Raw genomic sequence first — 12,816 nt, forward strand, 5'->3', positions numbered from 1 at the left:
AGGTTCTCTCCCCAGCAATTGGCTGATCACAAAGGGTCTAAGCTCCTGAAACATTCGGCTATCAGCTGATCAGGGAAATGCCGTCTTCTGCTCCGGGTAGCTTTTAAAAGGGGTTACATTCATGAGACAACTTCTTAAATAAGTATTTATCATATACAGAATATGGTGATTAATATGAAGTGCAAGAGGTCAGACAAAAAATATAAGATAATTAACTTTTGTAGTGAAGCAAAAAAGTTATAATTGAAGACAACCCGAAAAAAACACTAACGTAGAATACAATTTCACAATTTTTTTTTTAATTCTAGAAATCATGTATTATTCTGAAATATAGACTATATGTCATTTTACCTCTTTCAACATTTGGAACTCCTAAATCTATTGTAGGAATTGCGGGATCGGCATAATCACTGTAATATTCAAGGTGCACAGCATTCTTTTCCCAAGTCTGTTTGACAACAGGTACTGCAAAAACAAGGTAGGATTAAGACTTCTAGATCTACAAATGATACAACATAGTAACATAGTTTACTAGAGCATACGTAAAGCATTGTATCCTAGAGGAAGCTTCATAGTTTATTGCATACTGTTTTACACGCAACGATTGTCGCTCAAAATTCATTCAAACAAGCGAACGTAAGCGATAATCGTTACGTGTAAATGCAAAACCATCGTGCACTATCAGTTCACTTGTCGTTGGTTGCTGAGTATCAGCCTGCATAAAATAGTCGCTAGTTTGTTCGCTTGTCGTTAGGTTTAAACAGCAGTTGTTCAGTCATTCAAACAACTTGAGGGAGGAGTCATTATTTGCACAGCTGAACAAAAGGACCTTATTAAAAAGCCAATCCACATACTGCCACAGAAGACAATGTTTTTCTTCCCACTAATTAAAAACCTCCTGACTAGACATTCTTCACATATACACACACCTGAGCAAAAAATTGTCTACTTATTCCAGGTCCACCTTATGTATAAAAAACACTACCAAATGACCCAGCAAACTAGGAAAACGGTGAGGAATTCAAACGGTTATGCTTACGTGTAAATACTCATCATTTGAAAGCAAAAAAGTTGTTGAGTCGATCGCTCGTTCAAACGACAATCTTTGCGTGTAAATGGGCCTTTACTGCAACAGCCAATTTTGGTCTTTATGATGAACTGTTGTTTTGTTTCTTCCCCAAATACCAAGAGTCAAAACTTTTTTTTAAATTTAGCATTGATGTAAGTTTTGCCTGACAGTTGTCATATTAATCGCATTATTGGGGGTATCTATGAATGTATTGAAAAACTCCGCTCAGTCTAATCCAGTCTGTTGGCGTTAAGGATACTGCTCTGGCTGCTCATTTAGCATATCATTCTCTGGCTCTACCTATCCTCTTCATCCTCTTGCTGTGAGGGGTTCTTGGAGTTCAGTCTTAGGTCCATCTACATAGCCCCTATTGGCCAATGTATCAATAGATTAGGCTTTCAATACCACCTCTACGCTGATGACACCCAATTCCACACTTCTTCCAAAGACATAACCCCTTTGCTGTTACAAAACACCAGTGATTATTATCTGTCTGTCTGCTGCCTCTAACACCATATCATCTCTATATCTGAAACAAAATCTTTCTAAAACCAAAATTCTTGTGTTTCCACCAACTAATTTACTTAATCCCAATATTTCCATCTCTGTGAGGTACCACTATAACTCCTTGGTAGCAAGCCCACTATCTTTGAGTTATGTTTGACTCCGAACTTTCCTTTGTTCCCTACATTTAATCACTTGCTTGCTCATGTCACCTGCACCTCAAAAACATACCCCAAATCTAGCCTAATTTACAGTAGAAACAGCTAAAACTCTTATTGTTGCCCTGATAATTATTGGCTTGATTACTGTAACTCTCTACTAATTGATCTGGCCCTTACTAAACTCTCCTCTCTTCAATCCTTCCTGAATGCAGTAGCCAGACTCATCTTTTTGTCTAACTGCTTCATTGATGCCTCTTAGTCTGTGCCAGTCACTGTACTGGTCCCCCATGCCCCACAGAATTTGCAGAACAAGGACATTTCAGTTTTTGGACTAACAGAACTCGTTCTACTTCAAATGTCTGTAGCTCTGGTTCCATCAACACTAATGACATGCTTCTAAAGCCAAGATTCTTGGCTTTAAAATGACACCAAAAACGTGTCTATAGCACTTACAGAACAGGAGCGATAACCACTATAACTGGGGTCAGGAATCTTATAGTTACAGTCAATGTGCAAAGTAGAGAGGGAGGGGAGGGCAAGCAGGCAGCAGAGAAGATCTGAAATTCTCCTGTCTCAGGGGAGGGTAACATGGACATTTCTTCATGTTATCGCCTCACCCCATCAATTTGCTCTCACACTGTCCCATATGGGTTGTTTTTTTTCTTGAAAAAGAATGAAAAGATGAAGACTTGCTCATTTATTCATTCCTCTACGCTGTTTAACCCTGAAGACACTGCAGTCATGGCTGACCACAGCAAGTAAATGTTTTTACAGGACATTTTAAACAGTTTTTCCTCCCCTTTCACAAGGCTTTAAATATTGAAAAAAAGCTACCCATAATTTGTATCCCCACATCCATTACAACCCATACTATAAAAAAATACAATATTTACTCAGCACTGTAAATTGCATAACACACACACACAATAAAAATAGCAATTTTTGTTAATCTTTCCCCTTAAACAGGAACAAAATGCAATCTAGTTGTCATGTATATACAGTACTTCAAAATGGTACCAGTAAAACCTACGTCGTCCCACAAAAAAACAAGTCCTCATACAACTCGGAAACTTAAAAAATGCTCTGGTTTTTTGTTGTTTTTTTTTTTTTACAATAAGTGTTTATATTGTGCAAAAGTAGTAAAACAAAATATAGTAATAAGACCTTTATATGGGGTTGTCATAATTAGAATGACCCATAGAATATAGTTAACATAAAATGTATAGCACATGGTGAATTTAATAAAAAACTAATCCCAAAAACAACTGTGAAATAGCTATTGCTCCCAGCAAAAGAAATGAGTAAAAGTTATTCAATACATTATATATACCCGAAATTGGACCTCATACAGCTACTCTGACAAAGTTATGAACACTGAAACACAAAGGGGTGATTTACTGACTGCGCGCTGCTCCCCCGCGGATCGTTGCAGCCAATAGGAGATCGGCAGGATCATCAGTACCTCTGATTAACCTGCATCAGGGCTTCCATATTAGAAACCCTTATGGCTAGGTGAAGTCACCTGTCAGATGCACAAGGACCACCAAACCATACAAAATCAATGACTCGGAAAACCCCTTTAACTTTATTCAAGTATTAAGAAAGAATAAAAATGACCCCTGCGCCAACTGATGCCTTTAATTCCCCCATGAGACCGTAACGAGGCCAGCACACCATCCAGGATTTTGCAAAGGTATTAGACAATTCCAGAGTAGATCATGCAGATATTTGCCCATTTACTTATGCATATCCTGTCATTATTTCATACTAAAGCTGGCCACTGTATGAATGTGCTGGAAGTTAAAAATCTGTGCAGAACTATTATTACATTATATGTATTTTGAGGGGCAAATTCCAACAAGAAACAGGTTTTATTTGACTCTTTATAGTTAGTTACACTTTACAGCTTGGTTCATTATGGACACGGCAATACCATTTATGTGTGCAGAACTTAATTTTTTCATCTTGTCATAATAATGCCTTTTTATGAGAAATAACATTTTAGGGCCTAAAAGTTGTACTAGGATGGCAGACCTGTGAGCCATAACTAGGCCCCCCTTCATTCCAGCGCATACAGTATGTGTGTCTTTAAAAAGTTCGATTAAAACATTCAACTCATCTTGCAAAAAAAATAAAAAACAAGCCCTCATTTGGCTATGCTGAAAGGAAATATAAAAAAGTTCTGCCTACTTGAATCTGATGATAGAAGAAAAGGGGAAAAAAATTACCCAGTTATTAAGGCATAAAACAGTTACTAAGGAGTGAAGATTTCATCCACACAGACTTTTTAACTTATTTAGATAAAAATCAAAATTTATGGGTATATATAATATAAAAACTCAAGTTTAAATTCGTATTGTATTGAATGTTATTCTATTTCCTTCCAGTTTTAGGCCTCCTGCACACGGGCGGATTTGCATGGCGAAATGCGGAGCGGCATTCCGCCGACGGATTCTGCAGCAAATCCAGCCCATAGCATGCTATGAGAAAACGCGATTTCCTGCCCACGAGCAGAAATTGATTGCAATTTCACGCTCGCGGGGGAGAAATCGAAGCATGCTGCGATTTTGTGCGGCCTACGCACCGCTGGCTTCCATTAAAATCAATGGAAGCCGTCGGCTCTGCGGCCATTCATTATTGCAGAATGGCCGCAAGAGCCGCATCATCACCATAGTGCTTGCGTAGCGTCCACTCAACTGCGCATGTGCCGACGGCGCTCCGGGCTGGCACATTCGCAACAAAAGCTGTGTCATTGCCATAGCGACGGTGCGGCGTCCTCTGTACTGCGCATGTGTCAGCCGGCACAGTTGCAGCAGAGGAGAAGACCGGCAGAGTGGTAAGCTGGGGTCACCGGCCAGGCACCAGGTCGAACTTCGCTGTGGGAATTCTGCATGCAAGATCCAACCCGCCCGTGTGCAGGCGGCCTGAGACAAGAGGCAAAAGAGAAAAAGGGTTTTAAAAAAGTAACAAAAAGGTTTACTACAATCAATAACTTGAAAACAAAGATGCCAAGAAAAACTGAACTATCGCCAAATACCAGGCAACATATATGAGCAAGTTGGCTCTATCGGCTAATTCCATCTTCTAAATGTCTCAGACATGACCTGCAGGACTGGTGGGAAATTCTGATAATCTAGCGCACAAAAAGTTCTAAAATATGACATGATTTACGCGATACTTCATACCATTCCAAGTACATGTACTCTTCTTCTCTTCTGGACAGCCTGCCGTAAGTTCATGCCAGTTCATCGTCTGCATTCCCTTCCCTGACGTGAGGCTCTTATTGCTTCAGAGGTCCGACTTCCAGAAAGACCTTCAGAAACTATATTTCTTATTGTAAAACCAGCGTAATGCTGCATGACAAGGCCAGGAGGGATATTTACATAAAGATGAACATTCCCTCTTTACCAAAAGAGTTTTCTTTTTAAAGGGAATGTTTAGATCTTCTGTACTCATTAACCCCTTAGTGAAGGAGCTTTTTTCCGTTTTTGCATTTTCGTTTTTTCCTCCCCCCTTTTAAAAAAAAAAAAAATCGGAACTCCTTTATTTATCCATTCATGTGGCTGTATGAGGGCTCGTTTTTTTGCAGGACGAGTTGTATTTTTCAATGGTACTATTTAATGTACCATATAATGTACTGGAAAACTTAAAAAAAATCCTAAGTTGAGAAGTGGAAAAAAAGTAAAGTCAGCCATCTTTCGGTGCGTCTTGTTGCTACGGCGCACAAACTGCAATAAAAAGGACATGATAACTTTATTTTAGGGGTCAGTACAATTACTACAATACCAAACTTATTTAGTTTTTTTGTTGCTGTACTACTTTTATTTTTTTTCAAAGACATTGAATATTTAAAAATTATTTTCTGCCGCCATCTTCTGTGCGCAATAGCTTTTTTATTTTTCCATGGCTGATTTTTTGCAGGATGTCCTGTAGTTCGTGTTGGTACCATTTTGGAATACACACGTATTATAATCGCTTTTTATTGCATTTTTTCTTGGAGACTGTGACCATAAAAGTGCATTTCTGGCGTTCTTTATTTTTTCAGACAACGTTAATTTACTAGATTGGACTTTTACGGATGTAGCAATACCAAATATGTATTTTTGTTTTATTATTTAGATTCTTTTATTACAAATATAGCAAAAGTTTTTGTTTGTTTTTTTACTTTAATTACTTTTTTAAAAATAATTAGTAAAATTTATTGCTTTTTTTTCCTTTTTTCTTTTTTTTAAGTCCTCACAGAAGACAACAACTTGCGATGCTTTGATCGCTCCTGCAGTATGATGTAATGCCATAGCATTACATCATACTGCGATCAGGCAGGCAGTCTATCAAGCCACCCCATGGGGACAGCTTGATAGGCGTTCTGCCAAGACAGCCCTGGGGCCTCTCAGAAAGGCCCCGGCTACTATGACACTCACGCAACTCCCTGCGAACTCATCATGGGGAGCCGTACGGCACCACCGAACTTTGTAAAAACACGATAGGCTGGTCACTAAGGGGTTAAAAACAGATAAAAGATGTTCCATTTTTCTAATTTATTTTTATTTTCTGGTTTTTAAATTGTTGTTTGAAAATGACAATGGGTTGTGGCCGTCTTGCCTTTGCTGCAGAGATATGCTTTACAGCAACTGAAAGAGATATGGTTCACAACAGCTTCATGGGCTATTCACACAATGCACAGTAGGAGACCTTCTTGGAGAGGTTGTTCTAGGCATGCTCTGTGACATGTGCAGAGGCCATTATGCAGGGAGTGGAGGAGGTGATCTGTGACTATCACATATTGTGAATGATGAATAATGGATCCATTGTTATCTACATACAGGTATCACCTTTCATTGCAATCCTGCCTGTGATCATAATTAGGTGACCGCGGTAAAGTTTTCTCTACAGGAAATGGAATCATCGTATAAAGGGGGTACAGGTTGAGGGGCACTTGGGGAACAGTGACCACAATATAATCAACTTCCAACTGGCATTCAATAAAAAGCCTTATCAGGGAGCGACAAATAAACTAAACTTTAGTAAAGCAAAATTTGATGAGCTTAGAACTACTATCGGTAACATTAATTGGGACAACATCCTCAAAAATAACAGTACAGAGGACAAATGGGAGGAGTTCAAAAGGATCCTAATCACCTCATGTGAGCAGTTCATTCCCTTTAAAAATAAAAGAAACTCAACTATAAGGAAACCAATGTGGCTCGATGGACGGTAAGAGGGGCAATAAACGACAAAAAGAAAGCGTTTAGACTACTAAAGCAAGAAGGCAGCGAAGAAGTGCTAAAATCGTACAGGGAAAAAAACAAGATATGCAAAGATAGGATCAAAATTGCCAAGGAGGAGGCAGAAAGACGGATCGCCAAGGAGAGCAAAAACAACCCCAAACTATCTTTCAACTATATTAACAGCAAAAGGATTTGCAGGGAGAGCACTGGCCCTTTAACAAATAATGCAGGGGAAATCATTGATGATGATGGAGGGAAGGCAAATCTATTATATACTTTCTTTTCAAGCGTATTCACAAACGAAAAGGAAATGCCACACGAGATACAGGGGAATAAAATAAACCCCTCACAAAATATGTCATACCTAACGCAAGTGGAAGTGCAGAACCGATTAAAAAAGATTAAAATCGATAAATCGCCAGGCCCAGATGGAATACAACCAAGGGTACTTAGAGAACTAAGTGATGAGTTAGCTAGGCCGCTATACCTAATATTTCTAGAGACTATCAAGACCGGTGTTGTACCATTAGAATGGCGCATTGCCAACGTGGTTCCAATTTACAAAAAGGGGACCAAAAGTGAGCCTGGTAACTACAGGCTGGTAAGTCTCACTTCAGTAACGGGAAAAATTTTCGAGGGGATTCTGAGAGACGCCATCGATGAGCACCTCAAGGAGAACGAGGGAATAACTCCTCACCAGCATCGATTCATGAAGGGTCGCTCATGTCAGACAACTCTGATCAGTTTCTACGATGAAGTAAGCTCTAGGCTGGACCTGGGAGAATCTATTGATCTCGTATATCTGGACTTCTCTAAAGCCTTTGACACCGTGCCGCATAATAGGCTAATATACAAAATGAGACAGCTCGGATTGGGTGAAAACGTGTGTAGTTGGGTAAAAAATTGGCTCAAGGATAGAAATCAGAGGGTGGTAATAAATCGTTCGTACTCTGATTGGGTCACCGTCACTAGTGGGGTACCACAGGGCTCAGTATTAGGCCCCATTCTGTTCAATATATTTATCAACGACCTGATAGAGGGGCTGCACAGCAAAATTTCAATATTTGCAGATGACACAAAATTATACAATATAATTAATGCAACGGAGGACAATGTGCGGCTACAAACGGACCTGGATAAGATGGGGGCTTGGGCAGAAAAATGGCAAATGAAGTTTAATGTTGATAAATGTAAGGTTATACACATGGGCAACAAAAATGGATGTTACCAATATACACTTAATGGGGCACTACTAGGGAAAAGTGATATGGAAAAAGACCTGGGGGTATTAGTGGATTGTAGACTAAACTGGAGTAACCAATGCCAATCAGCTGCTGCAAAGGCAAATAAAATTTTGGGATGCATTAAAAGAGGTATAGGGGCGAAGGACGAGAACATTATCCTTCCATTATATAAGGCACTTGTCAGGCCCCACATGGAATACTGTGTACAGTTCTGGTCACCGCTGCTCAGGAAAGATGTTACAGTATTGAAGGGGGTTCAAAGAAGAGCGACTAAGCTAGTACATTGAAGGATGGGACTAGAATACCCAAAGAGGCTATCAAAATTGGGACTATTTTCTCTAGAAAAAAGAAGGTTAAGGGGCGACCAAATAACCATGTATAAGTACATGAGGGGACAAAACAGGGATCTCTCCCATGATCTGTTTATACCCAGGACTACAACGGTAACAAGAGGACATCCGCTACGTTTAGAGTAAAGCAGGTTTCATCACCAACATAGAAAAGGTTTCTTTACTGTTAGAGCAGCTAGTCTGTGGAACTCTCTGCCGGAGGAAGTGGTGATGGCAAAATCCATAGAGGAATTTAAAAGGGGACTTGATGTCTTTCTGGAGAGGAAGAATATTACAGGATATAAATCTTAGGTTAATTGTTAATCCAGGTATACAGGCAGGTAGGAACTATTAGGGGTTGATCCAGGGAACAGACTGATTGCCATTAGGGAGTCGGGAAGGAATTTTTTCCCCAAAAGGGCTAATTGGCTTCTGCTCTTGGGGTTTTTTGCCTTCCTCTGGATCAACAAAACAGGAGGCTAACAGGCTGGACTAGATGGACATTGTCTTCATTCAGCCTTACGAACTATGTTACTATGTATGTATTAGGCATACGGGTCAGTGTAAAAAATGCAGGATCTTAGTTTTTTCATTTTTTATTGTGACATTGAAAACTAAAAAAAACAAAACAAACAAAAAAAACCTTTAATATTTACCATTTCAGGACCAAGGTCATTAATGTGTTTTGGACTAATGGATTTTAAAGGCGAATATACTGTAAATATATATAATTTCATAGTTTACCTATATATATATTTTTTTTAAAGGGACAGTTGGTATTTCCTGGCCTGTACTTTATAGTTTTTTGATTTGCTGACATTGTATAGAGAAAATGACTCAAAAAAGGGGGAAAATGCTATATGCTTTAATTTCCTAATATATTTGACTTACAAAGGGGTCTGTTGGATTCTCTAGTCCTGCATACAATGCTATTCTTCATGTCAAATCTGCCATGACAGCTGACAGACTCCAGACGGCGGTGTGTACATCACATGTTGGCTGATGCAGCCATGACTTCCCAATACAGAATACCCCGTTAAGGATAAAAGTCTGTCTCCCTTACCTGGAAGCTATGTGATACTTGTACATGGCAGTACAAAATTGGTTTTAGCAAGTTTATAGGCAGATAGGGAAAGGTAACCAGTAGAGATGAGCGAACGTACTCGTCCGAGCTTGATGCTCGGGCGAATATTAGGGTGTTCGGGATGCTCGTTACTCGTAACGAGCACCACGCGGTGTTCGGGTTACTTTCAGTTTCCTCTCTGAGTCGTTAGCGCGCTTTTCTGGCCAATTGAAAGACAGGGAAGGCATTACAACTTCCCCCTGTGACGTTCAAGCCCTATACCACCCCCCTGCTGTGAGTGGCTGGGGCGATCAGATGTCACCCGAGTATAAAAGTCGGCCCCTCCCGTGGCTCGCCACACATGCCTTGTGAGTTAGCTGAGGGAAAGTGCTGTTCTATTGGAGTTGCTGTAGGGAGAGTGTTTGTAGTGAGTGTAGGCTTCAAGAACCCCAACGGTCCTTCTTAGGGCCACATCTACGTGTGTGCAGGCTGCTGTTAGCAGTGGAGAAATTTTTTTTTTCTTCTCAAAATCGGCAGTGCAGAGCATTGCACCTGGCATTAGGGACAGAAGTGGTGCTTAGGCAGGGAGAGTGTTAGGAGTGAGTGTAGCCTTCAAGAACCTCAACGGTCCTTTCTAGGGCCACATTTAACTGTGTGGAGTACTGTGCAGGCTGCTGTTAGCTGTGTTGCTTTTTTTTTTCTTTCTCAAAATCGGCGGTGCAGAGCATTGCACCCTGCATTGATACTACAGGCACAGAATTGTGTAGGCAGGGCCACAACACAGTTGTTAGTCATTGAATAGGCACAGTGGGCCTTTCCTTTTAAACAAAAGGGAAAAAAGTATATTTGCGTTGCCTCTGTCAGTCTCAAGGGCTCTGTGTACGTGTGTGCTGCGTGGAGAACGTAAAAAAATCAGACGCAACCAGCTACGGTTTACTGCAGCCTTGCGCCAATTTCTTTCCTGTCTGGGAAATACCTGCTCTGCCACAGTTAATAACTCTGCAACAGTAAAGTTCTGTGACACTTTTGCAGGGCCGCAACACAGTTATATTAGTCATTGAATAGGCACAGTGCGCCTTTCCTTTTAAACAAAAGGGAAAAAAGTATATTTGCCCTGCCTCTGTCAGTCCTAAGGGCTCTGGGTACGTGTGTGCTGCGTGGAGAACGTAAAAAAATCAGACACAACCAGCTACGGTTGAGTGCAGCCTTGCGCCAATTTCTTTCCTGCCTGGGAAATACCTGCTCTGCCACAGTTAATAACTCTGCAACAGTAAAGTTCTGTGACACTTTTGCAGGGCCGCAACACAGTTATATTAGTCATTGAATAGGCACAGTGCGCCTTTCCTTTTAAACAAAAGGGAAAAAAGTATATTTGCCCTGCCTCTGTCAGTCCTAAGGGCTCTGGGTACGTGTGTGCTGCGTGGAGAACGTAAAAAAATCAGACGCAACCAGCTACGGTTGAGTGCAGCCTTGCGCCAATTTCTTTCCTGCCTGGGAAATACCTGCTCTGCCACAGTTAATAACTCTGCAACACTAAAGTTCTGTGACACTTTTGCAGGGCCGCAACACAGTTATTAAACTTATTATTCATTCACTAGAGGCAGTGGGCCTTTCCTTTTTAACAAAAGGGAAAAAATTATATTTGCCCTGCCTCTGACAGCCGTCAGGGCTCTGGGTACGTGTGTGCTGCGTGGAGAACGTAAAAAAATCAGACGCAACCAGCTACGGTTGAGTGCAGCCTTGCGCCAATTTCTTTCCTGCCTGGGAAATACCTGCTCTGCCACAGTTAATAACTCTGCAACAGTAAAGTTCTGTGACACTTTTGCAGGGCCGCAACACAGTTATTAAACTTATTATTCATTCACTAGAGGCAGTGGGCCTTTCCTTTTTTAAAAAAGTTAAAAAATTATATTTGGCTTGCAGGCTTGCGCCAATTTATTTCCTGCCTGTGAAATCAAATCACTGGTAATACAGCATGCTGAGGGGTAGGGGTAGGCCTAGAGGACGTGGACGCGGCCGAGGACGCGGAGGGCCAAGTGAGGGTGTGGGCACAGGCCGAGCTCCTGATCCAGGTGTGTCGCAGCCGACTGCTGCGCGATTAGGAGAGAGGCACGTTTCTGGCGTCCTCACATTCATCGCCCAATTAATGGGTCCACGCGGGAGACCTTTATTAGAAAATTAGCAGTGTGAGCAGGTCCTGTCCTGGATGGCAGAAAGTGCTTCGAGCAAGCTATCATCCAGCCACAGTTCTGCGCCGTCCACTGCTGCAAATCCGAATCCTCTGTCTGCTGCTCCTCCTTCCTCCCAGCCTCCTCACTCCACTACAATGACACATGCTCAGGAGCGGGAAGACTCCCAGGAACTGTTCTCGGGCCCCTGCTCAGATTGGGCAGCAGTGGTTCCTCTCCCACCAGATGAGTTTATCGTCACTGATGCACAACCATTGGAAAGTTCCCGGGGTCCGGGGGATGAGGCTGGGGACTTCCGCCAACTGTCTCAAGACCTTTCAGTGGGTGAGGAGGACGATGACGATGAGACACAGTTGTCTTGCAGTGAGGTAGTAGTAAGGGCAGTAAGTCCGAGGGAGGAGCGCACAGAGGATTCGGAGGAAGAGCAGCAGGACGATGAGGTGACTGACCCCACCTGGTGTGCAACGCCTACACAGGACAGGTCTTCAGAGGGGGAGGCACGGGCAGCAGCAGGGCAGGTTGCAAGAGGCAGTGCGGTGTCCAGGGGTAGAGGCAGGGCCAGACCAAATAATCCACCAACTGTTTCCCAAAGCACACCCTCGCGCCATGCCACCCTGCAGAGGCCGAGGTGCTCTAAGGTCTGGCAGTTTTTCACCGAGACGCCTGACGACCGACGAACAGTGGTGTGCAACCTTTGTCGCACCAAGATCAGCCGGTGAGCCACCACCAACAGCCTCACCACCACCAGCATGCGCAGACATATGATGGCCAAGCACCCCACAAGGTGGGACGAAGGCCGTTCACCGCCTCCGGTTTGCACCGCTGCCTCTCCCCCTGTGCCCCAACCTGCCACTGAGATCCAACCCCCCTCTCAGGACACAGGCACTACCGTCTCATGGCCTGCACCCACACCCTCACCTCCGCTGTCCTCGGCCCCATCCACCAATGTCTCGCACCGCACAGTCCAGCCGTCGCTAGCGCAAGTGTTGGAGCGCAAGCGCAAGTACGCCGCCACGCACCCGCACGCTC

General features: G+C 42.4%; 1 protein-coding gene across 1 annotated transcript in view; it reads right to left on the minus strand.

Annotated features, from left to right (window-relative positions):
* B3GLCT (beta 3-glucosyltransferase) overlaps positions 1-12,816 on the minus strand; it is a 393,556-nt gene that overhangs the window by 48,740 nt on the left and 332,000 nt on the right. Inside the window, exon 11 of the mRNA XM_066583040.1 lies at positions 352-465. Within this exon, the coding sequence (XP_066439137.1) occupies positions 352-465 (114 nt within the window). The remainder of the gene's footprint in view (positions 1-351; positions 466-12,816) is intronic.

This window comes from Eleutherodactylus coqui, chromosome 1, assembly GCF_035609145.1.
Source record: "Eleutherodactylus coqui strain aEleCoq1 chromosome 1, aEleCoq1.hap1, whole genome shotgun sequence".
NCBI lineage: Eukaryota > Metazoa > Chordata > Amphibia > Anura > Eleutherodactylidae > Eleutherodactylus > Eleutherodactylus coqui.